This window comes from Natator depressus, chromosome 3, assembly GCF_965152275.1.
Source record: "Natator depressus isolate rNatDep1 chromosome 3, rNatDep2.hap1, whole genome shotgun sequence".
Taxonomy (NCBI): Eukaryota; Metazoa; Chordata; order Testudines; family Cheloniidae; genus Natator; species Natator depressus.
The window spans coordinates 49,516,877-49,540,742 of record NC_134236.1 but is presented as its reverse complement, the minus strand read 5'-3'; the positions used below and the strand labels follow the sequence as shown (position 1 = coordinate 49,540,742).

At 42.5% G+C, this 23,866-nt stretch overlaps 1 protein-coding gene across 1 annotated transcript; it reads right to left on the bottom strand.

The window, feature by feature from the left end:
- Window positions 1-536: 536 nt before the first annotated feature.
- BAG2 (BAG cochaperone 2) lies at window positions 537-23,122 on the bottom strand. The gene is made up of 3 exons (XM_074946839.1): window positions 22,756-23,122; window positions 6,314-6,423; window positions 537-3,837 (listed from the first exon to the last, which is right to left on the bottom strand). The coding sequence occupies exons 1-3, from the start codon at window positions 22,890-22,892 to the stop codon at window positions 3,437-3,439; spliced, it is 648 nt and encodes a 215-aa protein (XP_074802940.1). The 5' UTR covers window positions 22,893-23,122; the 3' UTR covers window positions 537-3,436.
- Between the last annotated feature and the right edge of the window lie 744 nt (window positions 23,123-23,866).

Genomic DNA, 23,866 nt, shown 5'->3' with positions numbered 1-23,866 from the left:
AGCCCCAGCTCACAGCAACAGGGCCCCCACCGTCCACCTGCCCTGGCTGATAGCAGCGGGGCCCCCGCCCATGGTGGCTAGGAGCTAAGGAGTCTGAGGGCTGGCAGGAGCGGGGCCCCGCCAGTGCCATCAACTTAGAGCTACCACCCCCTGCTGGCAGCTGAGAGCTGCTGCCCCTTCATGACTGCTGAGAGCTCTGGGACCCCAGCCACCTGCTGCAGCTGAAAGCTCCAGGGCCCCCTGCATCCTCCAGCCTCTGATGGCTTTGGCCCCACTGCCCCAGGCACAGGGCTGAAGCTGAAGAAGACAATGTCACAGAGGTATCTGCAAGAGACGGAATCTGTGACTTCCGTTACAAAATCTTATCCTTAGTGATAAGGTCACTGTCCTTGTGAGCAAAACCACAAACTGTGTATTATACCAATAACTGGGTAACAATGGAACTTAGTTCTTTATTTCATTCCCCACCTCAAACTAGTTCTATACAGAGATGTTACTGAATATTTTACAAGCCCTGTTACGTATGTTCTTGCTGATGGACGTTTCTAAAAAAATCAAATACAGAATGCATTACAAACATTACAACCTCAGTGCATAAAAGAGATTAATTATGTTAACTTATCTGTAAGTGGGAGTTTTGGGAACAAACCTATGTGCTGCAGACCATCATTAGCAGTGGGTTTAGCTATTAGCTATTTAAAAAAGCTGGACCAGCACAAGTCCATGGGGCCGGATGCGCTGCACCCGAGAGTGCTAAAGGAGTTGGCAGATGTGATTGCAGAGCCGTTGGCCATTAGCTTCGAAAACTCATGGTGATTGGGGGAGGTCCCGGATGACTGGAAAAAGGCTAATGTAGTGCCCATCTTTAAAAAAGGGAAGGAGGAGGATCCTGGGAATTACAGGCCAGTCAGTCTCACCTCAGTCCCTGAAAAAATCATGGAGCAGGTCCTCAAGGAATCCATTCTGAAGCACTTAGAGGAGAGGAAAGTGATCAGGAACAGTCAGCATGGATTCACCAAGGGCAAGTCATGCCTGACTAACCTAACTGCCTTCTATGACAAGATAACCGGCTCTGTGGATAAGGGGAAAGCAGTGCACATGTTATTCTTCGACTTTAGCAAAGCTTTTGACACGGTTTCCCACAGTATTCTTGCCAGCAAGTTAAAGAAGTATGGTCTGGATGAATGGACTATAAGGTGGATAGAAAGTTGGCTAGATCATCGGGCTCAACTGGTAGTGATCAATGGCTCCATGTCTCGTTGGCAGGCGGTATCAAGTGAAGTGCCCCAGTGGTCAGTCCTGGGGCTGGTTTTGTTCAATATCTTCATTTATGATCTGGAGGATGGCGTGGATTACACCCTCAGCAAGTTTGCGGATGACACTAAACTGGGAGGAGTGGTAGATACGTTGGAGGGCAGAGATAGGATACAGAGGGACCTAGACAAATTAGAGGATTGGGCCAAAAGAAATCTGATGAGGTTCAACAAAGACAAGTGCAGAGTCCTGCACTTAGGACAGAAGAATCCCATGCACTGTTACAGACTAGGGACTGAATGGCTCGGCAGCAGTTCTGCAGAAAAGGACTTAGGGGTTACAGTGGACAAGAAGCTGGATATGAGTCAACAGTGTGCCCTTGTTGCCAAGAAGGCCAATGGCATTTTGGGATGTATAAGTAGGGGCATTGCCAGCAAATCGAGGGACATGATCGTTCCCCTCTAGTCGACATTGGTGAGGCCTCATCTGGAGTACTGTGTCCAGATTTGGGCCCCACACTACAAGAAGGATGTGAAAAAATTGGAAAGAGTCCAGCGGAGGGCAACAAAAATGATTAGGGGACTGGAAGACATGACTTATGAGGAGAGGCTGAGGGAACTGGAATTGTTTGGTCTGTGGAAAAGAAGAATGAGGGGGGATTTGATAGCTGCTTTCAACTACCTGACAGGGGGTCCAAAGATGATGGATCTAGACTGTTCTCAGTGGCAGCAGATGACAGAACGAGGAGTAATGGTCTCAAATTGCAGTGGGGGAGGTTTAGGTTGGATATTAGGAAAAACTTTTTCACTCGGAGGGTGGTGAAGCACTGGAATGCATTACCTAGGGAAGTGGTGGAATCTCCTTCCTGAGAGGTTTTTAAGATCAGGCTTGACAAAGCCCTGGCTGGGATGATTTAGTTGGGGATTGGTCCTGCTTTGAGCAGGGGGTTGGACTAGATGGTCTCCTGAGTTTCCTTCCAACCCTGATATTCTATGATTCTAGTGCATCTTACTGAACTATTGCTTCACTCAAACTTCAGAATGAATGCATTTAACAAACTCACTGAAGCATTTGATTTTTCTTGTTATTAAAATTTCATTTAATAATCACCTTCACCCAGCATTTGACATTATGAAATAGGGTGTACAAATAGGAAGATCTATAAAAGCTTTCTCCTTTATAACAAACACCAGTGATGAACACGAAAAAGATGTCTGTGTTTTGGGAAAACAGGGTCTAACCTCCACTTTGGCATGAGCAGGAGCAATTTACATTGACTTTAATGAGAGCAGCATCTGCTTACATCAGAACTGAATATAATCCATTTTAAAATGTTTGTGGATCCAGCTGTTTCACTTTGTTATGCTTCATACAGGACTAATAGGAAAAAAAGTATCTTTGATTTGCAGGACATGAAAGCATTTCTGCATAACTCCTCTTTTAAGTTACTCTGAAATCATTAGCCCACAGTAGCCCCAAACTGAGCATTAGTTAATAAACAGGCTAGAAGGCAGCAGCATCCAGTGGACAGAGCATGGAACTGTTAGTCAGAAGACCTGGGTTCTATTCCCAGCCTGCTGTGTGACCTTGTGCGAGTTATTTTACCACAATGTCTATAAAATGGGGACAATTCTTATCCTTTTCTGTAAAGCATTTTAAGCTATAGTGCCAAGTACTAATTATCACTAACAAAAGTTACTCATTACTGAAAATAGAGTGTGGTATATCCATTTTTTCTTCTTGTTTATTGCGTGACTTGTCTTTTTCTCATAAGTCTGTTTCATACAAAGTATTCACCAAAGGAAAAAAAATTTTCTAGGTGAAATCTTAGTACATGACACATCAGCTTAAGTTTTCAAAAATTTAAGAGAAAGAAATTAGATTCTGACTAGCTTTAAGAGGCAGCAGAAGTACATTAATTACAATTTGCAGCAGCAGTACCAATAAAGTTTAAGTCTAGAGGAGCAAACCTGATAGCAGTCTTAGATCACATCTTCATTGTGAAAGAAAATATCTATGTTCTTTCTGATACCTAAGGCAGTGCTATCCATATTTATTTAATATTTGCACCCAGCACTCTAAAGTATTATTAGTTTAGTGCTAAAAAGTAACATTTTTCTTTGCATTCCATGCAATCTTTATGGAGACTTAACTTTGATCTGCCCAAATAGCTATCACTACTTTAATCCCGTTCGTTGTTGCAAAGCTGTTGGACAGTTGATTTTGGATGTTCTAACAACGTGATTGACTTTTCAGAGTTTTCTGTATTTCTAAGCAGAGTCTCTAGTCTCCTTTTGATTTTCTTTTGATCTTCAATAGCGCATCCAATTACAACAGACTGAAATTTCTGATCAATGGGTCCAGATGGTACCTCAGACGTGCATGCACAATAAAGTGACATTAAACGGCTTTTGGAATCTTCCAGATTGTCAAGGAGTTTATTGACTACTTCATCAATCATCCTTGTGGCATGCAAAAGGGATTCCTGCTGCTGTGGGTTTCGTATTGTTTCTACAGAAACCTCAACAGTGAGGGTTCGGCCCATCAGACGACTGGCAGTCAGGCAAAGTTCTTCTCTTTCACCTACATTTAAAAATAAAATGTTCTGATTTACAAACCAGCCCTTTTAGGTATGAACAATTTCACACATACAATCAAATTACCCTAGTGTACGTAGTAGATACACATCTCTGCTGTTGGTTTGCAATAAAAATATTTTTAAAGCAGATCAGAAAGTTAAATTGGTGATTCTATTTTGAACAGTAACTAAAAATAAAGGAGTCCTAAATTTGTCTCTCAACGTTAGACCAAATGTGCTCAGTTTACAGGTACAATCTAACTGCCGGCCTTTCTATCGCAGCCTGGTCCTTGAAAGTCAAACTCGGTTCCTCCATCTCGTGCATTATCTCCAATAATAATGGTTCTGCATGCTAAATTGGACCCTCATTGACACCTGGCCAACCTCATTCTTTCAGCTGGCTTGCATGCATATAACTGACTGGAACTTATTAGACAAATCTGTTGATGATGCACAACATGGAATAGAATCCTGCTTCTTAATATTAGCTGTGTTGGCTCTGCAGTGTAAACAGCAGTAAAAAAAGCAGTAAAAGGTTATGTGTTACTGCAATGAGGCAGTATACTGCTTTTGTTCACTGAATAAGAGTGTGCCACTTTCACAGTCACTTTCCCGAGCTGAATTACACTTCAGTGCTTCTTTTTCTTCATGATAGGAAAACGTGAACTAAGCCACTAGTCACAGCATCTACGTAAGCTTCTAGCAGAGCTGCAAAAAAATAAAAAATAAAAAAAAAATAAAAAATAAAATTAAATAAGTATTTTGCTACATAAAATAGAACTGGATAAAGAGCACTTTACTGGAATTATTGCTTTAGTTCTTGCATGCTATGCAGTAGTGCGACTAAGTGTGGAGAGAAGGGGTAGATTGGTTGCTTAACTTATTAATGTTTGTTAATAAAATGAAATTCCAGGAAGGGGATATGATCTGACCTTACGGTGGCTGAGTGAACTGTATTTTTAGAGCACTACTCACAGGAATAACATAATAGATCCTTGTGGAACCCTACATGAGAGATTTATCAGGGCAGATAAATAACTGAGGCTTTGTCTACACAAGGAACTTATGTCGGCATAACTACGTTGCTCAGGGGTGTGGAAAAGCACTATGTGTCTACACTGTGTAGACAGCACTATGTCGACAGGAGGGCTTCTCCCATCGACATAGCTGCTGCATCTCGGGGAGGTGGTGTATCCACATAGACAGGAGAAGCTCTCCCATCTAGCATCTTCACTAAACGCTACAGCTGCACCAATGCAGTGCTGTAAGTGTAGACAAGCCCTGACTCAGCATCACCCTCTGCAATCCTTCAATAAAAAGAATGGTACCACTAATAAGCCAGCCAGTTGGCCCCAGTTAGTGTCTGTTAGTTAGATAATATCACCTCATCAGCTGCTGTTTAGATTTTTTCAGAAGTCTTTAGACTCCTGACTTTTCCTTTTGGCTACAGTGGAAGCAGATGAAATATTTTCTTCTAATGGTATACAGCATATTTTAAGTTTGAGAAGGTATTCCCTGTACTTATAATGGGGAATACTGCTAGCACCAAAAATATCTTACTTTATGTTTTTTACTAATAGGTACATGCACCCATTGTATGAGTGGGTATCTAGTACAGTTTCCATGCCATATTCTGTTTAAAAAAACAAATAAAATTAAAGTAACCAGGAAACCAAAGGACGATGTCCAGATGATATCAGCCTTGCTGTGTCACAACCTTCTTGATACTATTACATAAAAGAAGATGGTTAAAAACAGGGTGACAATCAGCAAGATCACCCCTGGCAAGAGACTTGTTTCTTTAGCTGTCTGCTTAACAACTGCTTGTTTGACAGAAGTTGGTACCCTTTCTGATATTGGGGGACAGTATAGATTGTAACCAATGATTAACAGAATACTGTCCTGCTTGACTTTTAATGAACATAGCAGGCAAGGTCCCATTCATCCAATGGATGGTCATCTGAATATCAAGGTAACCTGTGAGGATTACATACAGGAAGAGACTGCTAAGAAACCTCTGTAATAGGAGAAAGGATAAATATGACTGCCTAATAGGCCAATTCTCCCCTTTAGAGACAGCTGAAACTCAATTGTGTCCATCACTTTCTATATGTCTAAATAAAGTCCTCCCCCACCAGGAGCACAGGTGAGCTGACCCTGACTTTGAAAAGGTGGTGATGGGCTGGGCATGCCAAAAGGGTAATTTTCACATATGCAATAATGCTTACAGTAGTCCTCTACACTGAACTAGGACATGAATTTGAATAGTCAGGTGTAAAAGGCTACTAAGGTAACAGGATCCATCTAACTAACACTACATTAGCTCAAACAGATTTACATTTATTCTGTTGCCTCACCACTTTCAAACAGTTCAACTGAGCTGCATGTAAAACAGATATACTAACTGTAATTTAGGATTGTATCCACTGATTTCTCCAAAACAAGTTTCAAATGAGAATCTAGGAAAAGGCAGGCTCTCACCTTCACTGATGTGCCTCATATCTTGGCTGTTCTGTATACCATGAATCATTTCTAGCAGAGTTTCTTTTTCTTGTTCCATAGCAGATGCTGCATCACGCAAGGCTTCAACCCTGAGTAAAGTTGAACCAAGCAGAAGAAAAAAAAAATCTATAAATAATAAAGTCATTTCAGCCACATAACATGCTCTCAGTGTTTCCTTGTTTTTTTCAATCAGCCTTGTGAGTTAGTTTTAGCAACACTGCAGTGTTGTTGGACAAGTCACATGTCTGCCAATTCAGGGCAATACCAGGTACACCTATACCATGATAAAAGACCCACAGCACACCCACGGCTAACCTCGGTCAGCTGACTCGGGCTTAGGCTGTGGGGCTGTAAAATTGCAATGTAGATGCACAGGCTTGTGCTGGAGCTGAAGATCTGAGGTTTGCGATGCGGGAGGGTCTCAGAGCCTGGGTTCCAGCCTGAGCCCAAATGTCTACACTGCAATTTTTAGCCTGCAGCCTGAGCCCAGGTCAGCTGACCTGGGCTCTGCAAGTTGGAGCCACAGTTATTTTATCACAGTGTAGATGTGATAAAAGGACCATCAAGTCCTTCTACGTAAAAATGTGCTAAGAGAAAAACTAGGATCGCCAACCCTCCAGGAATTAAATATTAATCTTTAATTAAAGATTATGTCATGTGATGAAATCTCCAGGAATTCATCCAACCAAAGTTGCAACCCTAAGAAAAGCTAGAGAGCTCTCTTCAATTCCCTGTGCAGAAATCCCAGGGTACTACGGGGATAAGGAGTTAGCAGCTGCATGGAACATAAGGATTCCTGGGACATCTTGGTTCCTCCACAGTTCTCAAGGCATCAGTGTAGAGTCACTGTCAATCACAGCATGGCTCTCTCATGAATATTGTAATCCTTGGTATCTCAACTACAGCAATACACCAACCAATCTCTCACCCCTCTCAAGAAAGAGAAAGAAACTATAAAGCCAAAGTTAATGCTGTTCAGCTTGGTATTAACTTCAGATGGAATTTCCTTCTGGATAACACACCTTTTAATAGGGGAGCATGCTGCACTAAATGTTTGCACCCCAGCTCTACACATTGCCTCCACAATCACTGTTTCCTTAGCAGTAGGTGATGCAGAAGGCGATGCAGAAGGCAAGCAGTTGTAGGAAATGCATAGAGGCCTGTATTTGCCCAGTAGCAGCTTAGGCACGAGCTCACATTCCTAAACTCCAAATGATGCAGCAAACTAGGTTCCTCCTAAAAAAAAAGGAGTACTTGTGGCACCTTAGAGACTAACAAATTTATTTGAGCATAAGCTTTCGTGAGCTACAGCTCACTTCATCGGATGCATGTAGTGGAAAATACAGTGGGGAGATTTTATATACATAGAGAACATGAAACAATGGGTGTTACCATACACACTGTAACAAGAGTGATCAGTAAGGTGAGCTATTACCAGCAGGAGAGCTGTGGGGGGAGGGGGGGGGGAGGGGGGAAGGAAACTTTTGTAGTGATAATCAAGGTGGGCCAGTTTCAACAGTTGACAAGAATGTGTGAGGAACAGAAGGGGGAGGGGAATAAACATGGGGAAATAGTTTTACTTTGTGTAATGACACATCCACTCCCAGTCTTTATCCAAGCCTAAGTTAATTGGATCCAGTTTGCAAATTAATTCCAATTCAGCAGTCTCTCATTGGAGTCTGTTTTTGAAGGTTTTTTTGTTGAAGAATTGCCACTTTTAGGTCTGTAATCGAGTGACCAAAGAGATTGAAGTGTTCTCCGACTGGTTTTTGAATGTTATAATTCTTGACCTCTGATTTGTGTCCATTTATTCTTTTACATAGCGACTGTCCAGTTTGGCCAATGTACATGGCAGAGGGGCATTGCTGGCACATGATGGCATATATCACGTTGGTAGATGTGCAGGTGAACGAGCCTCTGATAGTGTGGCTGATGTGATTAGGCCCTATGATGGCGTCCCCAGAATAGATAGTTGGAAATGGGCTTTGTTGCAAGGATAGGTTCCTGGGTTAGTGGTTTTGTTGTGTGGTGTGTGGTTGCTGGTGAGTATTTGCTTCAGGTTGGGGGGCTGTCTGTAAGCAAGGACTGGCCTGTCTCCCAAGATCTGTGAGAGTGATGGGTCGTCCTTCAGCATAGGTTGTAGATCCTTGATGATGCGTTGGAGAGGTTTTAGCTGGGGACTGAAGGTGATGGCTAGTGGCGTTCTGTTATTTTCTTTGTTGGGCCTGTCCTGTAGTAGGTGACTTCTGGGTACACTTCTGGCTCTGTCAATCTGTTTCTTCACTTCAGCAGGTGGGTATTGTAGTTGTAAGAACGCTTGATAGAGATCTTGTAGGTGTTTGTCTCTGTCTGAGGGGTTGGAGCAAATGCGATTGTATCGTACAGCTTGGCTGTAGACAATGGATCGTGTGGTGTGGTCTGGATGAAAGCTGGAGGCATGTAGGTAAGTATAGTGGTCAGTAGGTTTCCGGTATACAGTGGTGTTTATGTGACCATCGCTTATTAGCACCATAGTGTCCAGGAAGTGGATCTCTTGTGTGGACTGGTCCAGGCTGAGGTTGATGGTGGGATGGAAATTATTGAAATCATGGTGGAATTCCTCAAGGGCTTCTTTTCCATGGGTCCAGATGATGAAGATGTCATCAATGTAGCGCAAGTAGAGTAGGGGCATTAGGGGACGAGAGCTGAGGAAACGTTGTTCTAACCCGACCCTCTTTCTCTGGTAATCATCATCATACTACACACAAAATGTGTAACATCCTTCTATTTGGGGGACGCGCATGTCACATAAGCTTTGCTCTGTGTGCTCTATGTTTAGTCATATTTGGCCATTATTTGTGCTCCTTTATTCTCCGCTCCCCCTTTTGCTGTGTACAAGAGAGCTTGATCTGGCCTTTAGATTTGGAAATACTATACTGGAAACCTGGGTTTCAATCCTTCAGTTAATTTCCCAATCCTTCACCATGCCCTGAAGGTTAGGAGTTTGGAATTGATTAAAGTAATTGGGGAACACCACAAATAGACAGAAAATGCACAGTAGAGAATTATTAGCACTGGAGACAAGTGCCAGAAGATAAAATTTTCCCCACTCAGTCCTCCAGTTTCTGCACTTGCCTGAGTAATATTAATGTCATGGTGCAGAGCAGTGGTGGGCAACTCACAGCCTGCGGGCCACATACAGCCCATCAGGGTAATCCGCTGGCAGGCAGCCAGACAGTGTGTTTACATTTGCACGGCCGCCCGCAGCTCCCAGTGGCCGCAGTTCTCCATTCCCGGCCAGTGGGAGCTGTGGGAAGCGGTGGACAGCATGTCCATGTGGCCCAAGCCGCTTCCTGCAGCTCCCATTGGCCGGGAATAGCAAACTGCAGCCATAGGGAGCTGCGGGTGGCCATGCAAATGTAAACAAACTGTGTGGCAGCCTGCCAGTGGATTACCCTGACGGGCTGTGTGCACTCTGCAGGCTGCCCACCACTGGTGCAGTGGGTTTGTTGAGATTTAACTGGCCGCTAGGATTGTGCAAGAATGATACAAACTCTGCCTTCCCAGTTCCCTCACCTGTCGTATGATGACCATCACATGAATGTGTTGACAGTTCTAGACTCTTCCAACAGACAAGGCAGAAATTTTAGACAATTCCCAAATTGAGGTCAGTTTCATTGTGTCTATGGAACTCTTTGTAAAAATCAAGAGAATCCAGCTATCCTGCAATGTTTATTAAACATACTGAAAAAATGTGATCTATTCTCTCTGACATTCACTTGGATATTAGCTACAACCAGAGTGCCAATACCATTAATATTTTTACCTAAAAAAATTCCTATCCCCTGGAAAATAAATACAAAGTAATTTATGATAGAATACAACAAATGGGCAGGATTGCTTGGGCCACATAGCTCTGCATAAATGACCACACAAGTACAATAGGGACAGGTTCTTTTACTTTCCCCCTTATGTAACTGCTTTCTATTTCTAATTCTTCCATCTCAACTAAAGGTGGCAAAGGTAGAGAGATAGATTTTGCTTCGTGGCACTGAGTAACCATTTAGGTTCCAATAATATCTTGACCAAATTCCCTTTACATAGTCCATTTTGCACAAACATGTGGCTGCAATTTTTCTGTCTTCTTTTCCTCAAAGTCTAAGTTTTTATTTGTTCTGTTTTTTTTTTTTATTGGGTGTGGGAATTAAAATGGCCTCCCATGTATATCCCCATACTACTCTTGAGCCTAACTTCATTTCAACTCACCCTTCCAACTAAAGGCAGACAATGCCTGGGGAAAGGATGATGGGAGGATTACTTAATAGCAACATGATACATGCCTTTCCAAGAGAGATCAAATACACTATTTCTACAGATCTCCCAGGCTAGGAACTTCAGCTACGAAATTAAATCCCTGATGTTCCCTGGCCTTACATCTCTGAGGTTGCAGAGCATTGTACTAAAATTACACCACTAAATTGTCCTAACTGCTATACATTTGTGGCATTCCAGTCGTACTGCTGTTTTTATAAATCAACCTTCAGTTGTAATTTTACTGACAAATTTTTCTCATCTATCCCAGTGTTCATTAACGATAGTACCAAGCACAGTCAGAACACAGCTCACTCTCTCTTTCTGACAGAATCCACCAAGCAGTCAAAATACTTTGTACTCTAGAGCATTACAGGTTGTAGCCACAAGATGGTGATCACTATTCACTGTTTATATGTGTCTGCAGTAAAAAAAGTTACACTGGTTTAACTCAAGTGATTTAAAATGGAGTTAAATCAGTGCAACCTCCTAATACAGATGCATTTAAACTGGTTTAACCTTTGCTCAAAAAGGGTTTGATCTGCATTTAGTCAATTTTAAATTTAAGTTTAGTTAAAATAGTACAACTTTTCTAACATGCAAGACATTAAGTATATTTATCTTGATAAACCTGTCATAGTACTAGAAGATGATATACAAATCACTCTTTTTACATCTTTGTAAGTTAAAGCTAGGTTGTGTGTGTGTGTTTGGGAGAGGGAGGCAGGATTATGATACTGTCCATCAAAAGAAGCTTACTCAAAAAAAGTAATTTTTCAACATTATTCCCAGGACCATTGTGCAGATGATGAATTCAATCCGGATGTGAGTACATAGGTGCTGGAACTAGGGGTGCTGCTGCACCCCCTGGCTTGAAGTGGGTTTCATCACACACAGGGTTTACAGTTTTGCTCAATGGCACTCAGCACCTCCCCTATACAAATTGTTCCAGCGCCCCAGTTAGTATACACTGGGAGAACTGGAAGCTCTTCAGGGCAGAGATTGTCTGTTTGTATCCAATACAGTGTGGAAACTGGTGATGGTATTAAACAAACACTTTATTTTCTTAAGTTTCCTGTACAGCGAATTCAAAGATGAAGGCATTTATGGTCGTCTCTGAGATAAACATGCATCTACATCACTGCCCCAAAGATTTCAGTCAGAAAATGAGTTGAGAGCAAAAGATGGGTGGAAAAAAGATAGCTTAGATAAAGGAATAAGCAAAAATTCATTTAGATTTTTTTTTCACTCTTAAGAGGAGACAATAATAAAATAATCCTGCTATGATGAAAATGCAGAAATATTTAGATACAAATCTAACCATTGTAAGTGAAAGCATATGTTTAAGACGTACTTAAACTTATTTTATTTATGTTTATTGTAACTGGTGAAGGGAAAATAATTTAATATAAATTCTTGACAAAGGCGTGAATTTGGGGGGGGTGAGGAAAGTATTGTAAAGTGACTCATTTTCATCATAATAATAAAGATAGTAAAGCAGTGAATTGATTTTGTATCTGAGTTGGTTCCATTTTTATGGCACTTTTACAAGGCCGTTTTAATGATTATATTAAATAACTCAACTATGCCTCTTTTAAAAAGACATTGGTTAAAGTATTTTTCAGAACTTTTGTTAAAAAGTATCCCTTCATTGTTGTTCCCCTGGAAACTTGAAACTAAAATTAAGAAATTTGGAGAGTTTTTAACAGATTTTTATAGTAATTCAATTGCACGCATACATTGATTCAACACACTCAATAAGAGCCTGATACAATTCCATCAAAGCCAATGGGATCCTTTTCAATTATGTCAGTGGTTTTTGGATCAAGTCCTACCATCTGACATTGAAAAACAGTGAACTGCATTACAGAAATGCATCTTGAATCAGTATAATTCTAAAGAGGATTTCTAAAATACCACTTCCTTAAAATACTGAGTGATTGTTATGTGATTAGAAGCTGACAGCTTAGTTTAGCAAGATTTTGTAGAATATCAGGATAATTATAAACATTTCATATTATGCAGTTGATAAAAATGCTCTTTAAAAAGTAATGCCTTGATAAGTGTTAATATCTTATGTCAAATCTGATAACTCGATGTTGAGAATTATTTTATTTGCAATAATTGCTGTTTAGTGGCTACTCTAGACATTTGTGTCTACTACAGTATGTTGCATCACCACAAAGTGGCACTTGTCAGCGAGATTTTTTTTTTTGGTATTATCTGCAAAATGCAAGGAATGCATGGCCCTGCAGAGTAATTCATGGCCTTCTCACCCGAGAGGTGACCTCTTGGGTCAGGACTGAGACATGTTGTGATATTCAACATGGTACACTGCTACTGCTGTTCATGCATTTATTCTTTGGATAAACAGAAGACTTCAGTCTCCAGAGCTATTAATCTGGAATGGCACAGCTAAGTATAGGCCTGTCAGCCTTACATCGATTCTGGACAAGATAATGGAACTGCTGATATCAGAATCATTTAATAAAGAATAAATGTGGGACTCGAATAATAAAGAATTAAAGGAGGGTAATGTAATTAATGCAAATCAACATGGGTTTATTGAAAATGGATCCTGTAAAACTAACTATATCTTTTTTTTTTTATGAGATTACAAGTTTGGTTGATACAGGTAATAGCGTTGACATAATATACTTAGGCTTCTGTAAGGCACTCGATTTGGTTCCACGCCACATTTTGATTAAAAAGAACAATATAAAATTAATACGAGACACAAGGTGGATGAGATAATATCTTCTATTGGACCAACCTCTGTTGATGAAAGAGACGAGCTTTTGGGCTACACAGAACTTTTCTGACCTGAAGAATATATTACCTCACCCACCTTGTCTCTCAAATATCCTGGGACCAAAACTGCTACAATGACACTACAAACATAAAATTAACACAGCACATATTAAATGGATTAAAAACTGGCTGACTGATAGATCTCAAAAAGTAACTGTAAATGGGGAATCGTCATAGAGTGTTTCCAGTGGGTCCTGCAGGAATTGGTTCTTGGCCCTATGCTTTTAACATTTTTATAAACAAAATCATCACTGATAAAGTTAGCAGATGACACTAAAATTGGGAAAGTGGCAAATAGTGAAGAGTACATGTCTCTGATTCAGAGCAATCTGGATCGCATAGTAAAACAGGCTCATGCAAACAATATGCATTTTAATACTGCTAAATATAAATAGCTATATCTAGGAACAAAGAATGTAGGCCATACTTATAAGGTGGGAGATGCTATACTGGAAAGCAGTGACTGAAAAAAAAATTGGGGGTAGTGGTGAATAATCAGCTGAAATGGGCTCTCAGTGTGATGCTGTACCCAAAGCAGCTAAAGCAATCCTTGGATACATAAACAGGAGAATCTCGAGTAGGAGTAGAGAGGTTATTTTACCTCTATATTTGGCACTGGTGGAATACTGTGTCCAGTTCTGGAACTCACAATTCAAGAATGATGTTGGTAGATTTGAGAGGGCTCAGAGAAGAGCCACAAGAATGACTGAATGATTAGAAAACATGCCTTATAGTGACTGAATTCTTTGAGTCTATCTATTTAGCTTAGCAAAGAGAAGGTTAAGGGGTGACTTGATTACACTCTACAAATACCTACAATTTGTAACAAATATTTAATAGTGGGCTCTTTAATCTAGCAGAGAAAGTTATAACATTATCCAATGGCTGGAAGTTGAAGCTAGGAAAATTCAGACTGGAAATAAGGTGTAAATTTTTCACAGTGAGGGTAAACAACCACTGGAACAATTTACAAAGGGCTGTGGTGGAGTCTCCATTACTGAATATTCTAAAATCCAGATTAGATGTTTTCCTAAAATATATGATCTAGGAATTATTTTGGGAAAGTTCTCTGGCCAGTGTTATGCAGGAGTTCAGACTCTATGATCACAGTGGTCCCTTCTGGCCTTGAAATATATGAATCTATGAGCTCTAAAATATGCAATTTCTCATCCTCACCTTCAAGGCCCTGCACAACTTTGATCCTCACTTTGCTCCATGTACTTTTTATGATGAATTTCCCATCCTGCATTAGTGAAAGGACGGGACATCAAAACCTGTTAAAATTCATTCGAACACAAGGCACGGCTAATTTCTTCAATGCAGTGGAAATAGCAGCATCTCAACCTTATGTAACAAGTGCACCGACTTTCATATTCAACTTGGAGAAGGGTGTGAATGTGTCTGGGAAAGAGGTTCAAAAAGGGAGACAGAAGCATGGAGAAAATGACTGCCCGCAAGTGGGAGGGACCTCAGTCTGACATGTAACCAGGCCAATACGAAATAAATCTTTCTAGCTTACTTAGGTGCATACATCTGGAATATCACACATTCAAAAAAATACATTATATCTACTAATCTAATACTTTTATTTATTTGGCAGAGGAGCAGATTCTCCCTGTAGTGCAATATAATCACTGTCAGGGATCATGGGATACTAACTTATCTTTTCCCACAATTCCACTGATGCTCCATGAATTGGTCCCCAAAAGAAGTATGGTAGTGAAAATTAACTTTTTTTTTTAAACAGATAAGGTATTAGATTTCTTTTCTCTCACAACATCTTCATAATCTTATAATTCTAATTTTCCTTTCCTTTCTAGTATTTAATATAAATCAACCATAAAAAGAATTGTGTTAATAAAACAATTCCCTTGACATAAATTAAGTACTGTAACAACACATTAATGCTGATTTGCTAACACACCCAGAAGAGCTCAACTAAGCAAATACATTTTTAATCAAATTGAATATTTGGTACAGTACTAAGAGTGAAAATATTAAGCTTTAACGCGTTTGAAAGGGTTCTGATTAGACCTTTGCCGCTCAACCAAAACCCAATGGCACCCGACTACAAGTGTTGGGTTTGGGTCTGGTCAGGTGTAATCTGACTAGCATACATTCTGAGTAGTCACTTATCACTGACTGTGCCAACTATGCTATTCATCGGCAGTGAAAGCTAACTTTGAATGTGTGTGCTAAGGTGCACATGGGGGAAGAAGGGGCAGTGGGAGGCCCCAGTTGGAAGCAGAGAGGAGCAGAGGGAGTTAAGGGGTAGTTGGGGTGGGGGGGGAAAGCTGGGAGATATAAAGGACAGTGGGAGAGCTCAGGAAGGCCTAGGAGCAGAAATGACACCTGCCTGGAAGAGCCCTTTCAGTCCCTACCTCCCACCTACTTGTGCCCAGTTCCTCAGGGGGACAACTCTGTCTGGGTGGCCCTGCTTTCCTGCCCAGTCCTGGCTGTAGCCTCCCCAGCTCCCTCTGTGCTGACCGCCACTGAGTGCCCATTGTCCAGGCCTGTTACCAGCACCTGACATCTCAGAGGACTCTCTGCAGCGGGGGAAAGAAAAGGGCTACCTGGCGCAGGACCAGCTCCCCACTACAGGCACTAGCATCAGGGCCCCGCTTACCTCAGTTCCTACTCCCTGGTCTGATCCTGGGCATGGCTCCAGTCCCTCCGGTCCTGCTCTTGCCTCTGCCCTCATGGATGTGATGCATGGAGGCAGAAACACAGTTCAACCCCCACAATATTTCAACTGCAGGGAGCTAGCCCCCTCACCCCTTCCCCCCCAAGTTCTGTTGCCCCAGTGCTATTATTTGCAATTTTAAGCCAGTGAGTCCTTCCTTCTTCATTATTTTCTCAGGCCAGTTATGAAAACAACTTGACAGTCTTGGGATCAGGTCGGATTGGCTGTGGTCTAGTTGGGTTTAGTTCAGGATTTAACATTAGGCCTGAGCAGACCTTTGCTATTCATTGGTTCCTGATCCTCCAGTGAAGGACATCTCAGTCAAAATAAAAAGGCTGCATAGAGTTCTCAAGACTTCTTTTCTGATCATTAGCTCATTAGAGATACAATAAAATCTTCCACTACGGAGCAGGAATCTAACCAGACTGTAAATCTATAAAAATACAAACTTGAACCCAATCTTTTTACATATATAAATTATTAAACAAAGTATTATTCAGAAATGCCATTATACAAACTATAATAATATAAAGGTCAATAGTATACAAAATATTTTTATGCAGAATGAATATATATATGGATATATACACTATCAGATTATTCCACTTACTTGTATATTCCATGATCATTTTTGTATAGCATCACTTATTCAAATATCAGTTTTTCACAACACTATAGAATGTAAATTAAAATATAAGTAAACTATGTAGATTGCAATAGTACCTGTAGATTTAGTGGCTTGGGGATTCAAGAGCCCAGTATTGGGAAGAATGAGAGAGGACAAGGAAAAGGGAAAGCACACAAAACAATACCACTAGTTAGTTTTTGAGAGGTCTGAGTCGAAACACCTCACTTCACTGTCACTTGCTGTCAAGTATTTCATTTTGTATTTACTTGTTTGAGGAGCCATGGATTTTATTCTGAATTTCACCCATTGTTCCCCCATATCCTGCTAGTATTTTCAGAAAGATAACTTGGGCCCCCAATCCTGCAAATACTTATACACTTATTAAAAATGTATGCATGTGAACAGCCCCACATGTGTAATGTCAAACAGATACATACATGTTTGCAGGTTGGGGCTTTGATGTTGATTAACAATTTCAAGACAAATTCTTGTAGTTACAACAGTGACATAGTGTTTTTCTTTCTGTATTTTGCACTCTGACTTCCAATTTATTCATTGTTTTGAATATCAATTAAGAACACTACATAAAGAAACCCAGTTCTCCTTATTTCTGCTTTTTACTTGGCCTACAAGTGATTGAAAGCAAGTGCAGTGTCTTCCTCTAGTACAGGGGTGGGCAAACTTTTTGGCCTGAGGGCCACATCTGGGTATGGAATTGTATGGCGGGCCATGAATACTCACGAAATTGGGGTGAGGGCTCCGGCTGGGGTGTGGGCTCTGGGGTGGTGCCAGAAATGAGGAGTTCAGGGTTTGGGGCAGGGAGTTGGGGGGTGGGGGTGAGGGTTCTGGCTGGGGTGCGGGCTCTGGGATGGGGCTGGGGATGAGGGTTGGGGGTGCAGGAGAGTGCTCCGGGCTGGGACCGAGGGGTTCAGAGGGCGGGAAGGGGATCAGGGCTGGGTCAGGGGTTAGGGCACAGGAAGGGGTCAGGAGTGCAGGATCTGGGCGGTGCTTACCTCAAGCAGCTCCTGGAAGCAGCGGCACGTCCCCCCTCAGGCTCCTATGCGGAGGTATGGCCGGAGGGGGGACATGCCGCTGCTTCTGGGAGCCATGGCACATGCGGATGCAGCCCCCGGGCCATAGTTTGCCCATCCCTGCTCTAGTACATGTCTCTTATCTGACCACAACATTCCCCCATGAACAGATAGGTCAGTCTGCACTTTTGTTTCCAGATGAGTAATTTGACACTTGCTTTTTTACTGGAACTGTAACACTTATCTGTATTTTAAAGCATTTTGACTTATTCGAATTGCTCTATATAAAGGTTATGCAGCAAAGTAAACTTTTAAATTGGTTAGTAATTGTTGGTAGGTTTTGTGTGTTTCACTGTGCAGCCTCTTTTGAAACAGTGATAAACACAATGCAGCAACACAAAGTGAAGCTTTTTCAATGTAATATGATGAACTATTTAGCATCTCTGTGTTTCTGTTCTGAGGTATCCTACTTAATAAACACCTACTTAAGAAAAAAAGTTCCCCTGTAGTTTCAGAAGGACAGAGACACACTTTAAGGGAAGCAATAGAGTACTGTAGGGAATGTGATTAAATACTTAGCTTGCATATATTTTTAGAGAGCTCTTAATTCACTTACTTATGGATACCAGAATACCATGACCTATATATAGATGCAGATGAGCTTTTTTGGAGGAAAATGGAAGTCATGGCAATGGAAAACCTCCAAGCCTGTAGAAATAACAAATATCCAATTTTCTGGGTGGAACAATTCCTTGACAACCAAGCTAGCAAATCTAAGGCCTCGGATCGGCGGGTAGTGATCAATCTATCGGGGATCTATCAGGGATCGATTGATCGCGTCTAGTGTAGATGCGATCAATCAATCCCCGATCCCTCTGCCGTCGATTCCGGAACTCCACCACGGCGAGAGGCAGAAGCAGAGTTGACGGGGGAGCGGCAGCCATCGATCCCATGCCGCGAGGACGCGAAGTAAGTGATTCTAAGTCGATCTAAGATACGTCGACTTCAGCTACGCTATTCTCATAGCTGAAGTTGCGTATCTTAGATCGATCCCCCCTCACTAGTGTAGACCAGGCCTAAACAACTTCTACCAATGGAGCCCAATTCCAACATATCCTCTCCCCTTTATCTCAGATTTACTAGCTTTTACTTTTGAAGCCTACCCTCAGAACTGGGGTTGGAATAAATGTGGAAAAACTAGTTATGGGTTAAGAATTATATGATTAAGCTAATAATTTTATAGTTCTGTGTCCCCAATGTCATCACTTCAGTGAGAATGGTAGGTTTGTACTGTGTTCAACTGCATTTCGCCATTTATATTACCTAGAATAATCCAACAAATAGTTTTATTTCACTCAGTGCAATATGATGTATATTAAATTACACTCCCCAGCCACACTAACACCATTCAAAGAAAGATTGTTGGTGTTGCTGCCTAGAAGCAGCACTTCATTCTTTAAAGCAGTGACTTTTTTTTTTTAATCCACTGACTACTCTTGTATGCAGAAACCCTACTGTTCTCACAGATTGGTGGGACGGGGGATAATCCCTAGTTGTAACAAAAGATGAACTAGTCAACAGTTTCATTTGTGGAACAGATTTTCTTGAACGCAGTAGGGAAGATGAGGAAACTGATATCACAGCAGGGTACTGTCTTTGGGGATGCGGGGAGGCCAAGGAAAGAAATCAGTTGAAAACCGTATTCCTGTCTGACAATTTTCACTCCGGTAATTACAAGTAACATCTAAAATTACTACAACTAAAACAAATTGTGAAGTAATGCACACTGGAGGCAAAAACACAGACTACGCCTACACCTTGTACAGTTCTCTTTTAACTGGATCAGCTCAGGAAAGGGACTTGGCAATCATTGCAGACAGCTAAACGAAAACCTCTGCTCAATGTGCAGCTGTAGTCAAAAAAGCTAACAAGCTGTTATATGAATAAAAAATGGGATGAAGAACAATAGGGAAAATATATTATGTCGTATTCCCTCATAATCAATGGTATACCCTTATTTAGAATACTGTGTGCTGTTCTGATCACCCCACCTCAAAAAAGGATACAGCAGAATTAGAGGGGATTCAGGGACGTGGAAAAACTCATTTGAAGAGAGACTGAAAAGATTGGGACTGTTCAATGGAGCTGCCACTGGCCAAACTGCTCAGGACTGGGAGCTGCCTCCTGATCTGCTGCACAGAGGCAGGCAGGGGCTGGTGTCCCCCTCCTCCCGCCCATGTACCCTGTCTCCACTGAGCTGGGGTGGGGGACACACGGAGACTGTCTGTGCTGGTGCCTCTGGCTCAGGAGCAGGAGCTGGAGCTGAACTGAACAAGCCTTCAGGCTCCTGAGTGTTTGCCTTAAAGCGACAGTGCACTTACACACACACACACTTGTATTATAATTATTGTTGTTGATGGTGTTACTTCTTGATACTTCCTGTCGAAATGCACAATGCACATATATTCTCTAATATTATTCTTTCACAGTTCATTAAGGATTGCAGTACTTTATTTTAGCTTTTTGACTGGTCTGTGCATTTCATAATTTTATTTCTCTCTTATGCTTAAATTTAATTATTTGAATAGTGAGTTCTAAAACACCTAACCTGTCTTGGCTGCAGTAATTATCTTTATTACTTTTATTACCATATTGTGCTTTGTCATTCTTTATTTAAAGTGGTGTAATCAAATAATAGGATCCTTCTAGAACATAAATCCAGCCCCAGAGCACCCACAGAGTCAGCGCCTATGAACATGTATGCCAAAGTAAAGAGAAAAAAATGTAATCACATATGTTAAAGTAAATATGTTTTTAGTGGAGTGAACAACAATGGACTAAAATAGAGTAGATAATGGCAGCAACACAGAGTGTGTCTGTTAGAGAAAGTATGCAGATTTTAAGCAATGTTACTTATTTTTATTTCTGTCCACTAAAGATAATGTACAAAGGATCAAACTTATGTTTTGATATCTTTGTTAAGGCTCCAAAACGGATACCTCAGGGATTGGGAATATCTTGCTGTATTATCTCCTGATCGTACATATGAACTTAAAATATGGCTTTAACTAGTGTTTGTATATCTTTTTCTTTACATAGGAATTAGACATAGTGCTCCTGACAGCTAATTTCTAAATTATCTGAAAAGAAAAAAAAAAAAACCAACCCCATAATCCTAGAGTTTTCATGTGCCTAACTAGCCCCTGCAATCAGTTAAATTTGCCCTCTCCTACTAAAACCTGAAATGGCACCCTGGCTCCACTGGATTATTGTATCTTCTGTGAAACAAGATGATTCTCTAAGGAAAATGGAGCTCCCCTTATAAAGCAAAGGGCTCCCCTGCTGCCTAACCCTCCAAAATTCAAATATGCTGTGTTCAGTAAGAAGTGTGACCACATGTTTCAGAGTAGCAGCTGTGTTAGTCTGTATCTGCAAAAAGAACAGGAGTACTTGTGGCACCTTAGAGACTAACAAATTTATTAGAGCATAAGCTTTCGTGGGCTACAGCCTACTTCATCGGATGCATAGAATGGAACATAAAGTAAGAAGATATATATATAGATATATATACACACATATAGATAAGTTGGAAGTTACCTTACAAACTGTGAGAGGCTAATTAGTTAAGATGAGCTATTATCAGGAGAAAAAAATTTTTGTAGTGATAATCAAGATGGCCCATTTAGACAGTTGACAAGAAGGTGTGAGGATACTTAACTTAGGGAAATAGATTCAATATGTGTAATTACCCAGCCACTCCCAGTCTCTATTCAAACCCAGGTTAATGGTATCTAGTTTGCATATTAATTCAAGCTCAGCAGTTTCTCACTGGAGTCTGTTTTTGAAGCTTTGCTGTTGCAAAATTGCCACCCTTAAATCTTTAATGAGTGGCCAGAGAGGTTGAAGTGCTCTCCTACCGGTTTTTGAATGTTATGATTCCTGATGTCAGATTTGTGTCCATTTATTCTTTTGTGTAGAGACTGTCCAGTTTGGCCAATGTACATGGGAGAGGGGCATTGCTGGCACATGATGGCATATATCACACTGATAGATGTGCAGATGAACGAGCCCCTGATGGTGTGGCTAATGAGATTAGATCCTATGATGGTGTCACCTGAATAAATGTGTGTAACCACAGGGTCTCTATAATGACAACTTTCAGAGTAGCAGCCGTATTAGTCTGTATCCTCAAAAAGAAAAGGAGGACTTGTGGCACCTTAGAGACTAAAAAATTTATTTGAGCATAAGCTTTCGTGAGCTACAGCTCACTTCATCAGATGCAACTGAGCATCCGATGAAGTGAGCTGTAGCTCACGAAAGCTTATGCTCAAATAAATTTGTTAATCTCTAAGGTGCCACAAGTATTCTTTTTCTTTATAATGACAACTGTGTTTTTCTACCCCCATGAGCCTGGAAACTATATTTAGGTCTCTCCCCAGTCCCCCCCTCCCCCCCCGCACTGCAGTGGAAGCAGCTGTGCTCTTCACTCACAGCCTGTTTAAATTCCAGCAGGAGCAAACTTCTTTTTCATTCAAGTCCGGTGGCAGGAATAGACGCACAGATGGGAGACAAGAAATCAGCAACAGCATCAAACTACTGAGGCTTCCAATGCACACACTCCACCACTGGCTGAGCACATCTCTAGCAGGGCTCCTCTCCAATTGCAGAAACACACTTCAACAGTCCTTACTGGAGCATTAGCAAGACCCCTCAAAAAATGCCCTGCGCACTAGCAGGACACCTTCCCCCGCCCCGCCCCCATACCCTGCCGCACTAGCAGGACGCCCCCCCCCCCCCCCAATATGCGCCCCCCCCCAAAAAAATGCCCTGCCGCACTAGCAGGACACCTTCTCCCCCCCCCCCCCCAAATACCCTGCCGCACTAGCAGGACAGTTCCCCCCCCCATACCCTGCCGCACTAGCAGGAGCCCCCAGCCCCCTCTGCACTGCCAGACCCCCGGCCGCGCGCCGGGCCGTACCTGAGCTCCAGCTCGTCCAGGTTCTGCAGCAGGCGGCCGGAGCAGGCGGCCATGGAGGTGGAGCGGAAGAAGCGCCCGCGGAGCTGCCCCGCCGTCTGTCCCTCGCTCGCCTTAGAGCTGACCCTGGCCTGGGCCATGGCGCTCCCGGGCCTGAGGAGCCGGGGCTGCGGCGGCTGCGGGCTGCGGCTCCGCCTCCCGCTCCCCCCAGAGCGGACCCCGCGCAGCGCCAAAGGAGGAGACCGGCCGCCGCCTCCCGCCGGCGTCTGCCCCCTGCCCCACTGGGGCGACCCCTCACAGGGATGGGGTGGGGTGGAGACTCGCCCCTCACCCCGCAGTGATGTGAGCCGGTAGGCAGTCACCTCATGGGGGTTGCCTGCCTGCTCCCTGCCAGCGGGATGGGAGAGACAGGCTCAGAGTCGCCCCTCCATCGCATCCACACCCCGTGGGGCCGGGCGGGGGCGTGGCCCACAGCACCCCTCCCCAGCCATGGGGCAGGACTCCTGCTGGGGAAAGTGACAGACTCTCCACCCGGCCTCCTGTAGAAGCCCAGGGCAGGTACCCTGCTAGGCGGAGTCTCCCACTGCCCCCCTGGAATAACTCTACCCACTGGGTGACCGAGGATAATCCCACCGCCTGCCCTTGGGACTAGGCAGAGACTCACTCCAGGGGATGAGCTCTAACCCAGCAATGCACTTCGCACTGGGAGGGCAGATATCGGTTCACCCTGCTGCTCCTTTTGCTGCAGAGAGTTGGGGGCAGACCAGTGCTTAATTTACAATGAAAGGGGTGCTGGGGCTCAAGCAATTTTTTCACATTTGTAACCCTTCTGTCAGTCAGAAGTGGCAGCAAGAAGGGCTAGGTTCAGTATCTAGGGGTTCCTTTCCGACAATACAACACAAAAGTGATTCGAGGCCACACCTAGTGACCTGAGAATTACACACCACCCCCTGGGCACCTGTAAGAGGTAATACTTCCCCTCTCACAAGCACAGAGTCTGAGTGTAGAAAAAAAACTATAAAAAGAGGGAAATAACTTAGCATTAATTTGGGAAAACACTACAAACAGGGTTCATAAACAGAAACCATGAACAAAAGCCTCACCCCCAAGGAGG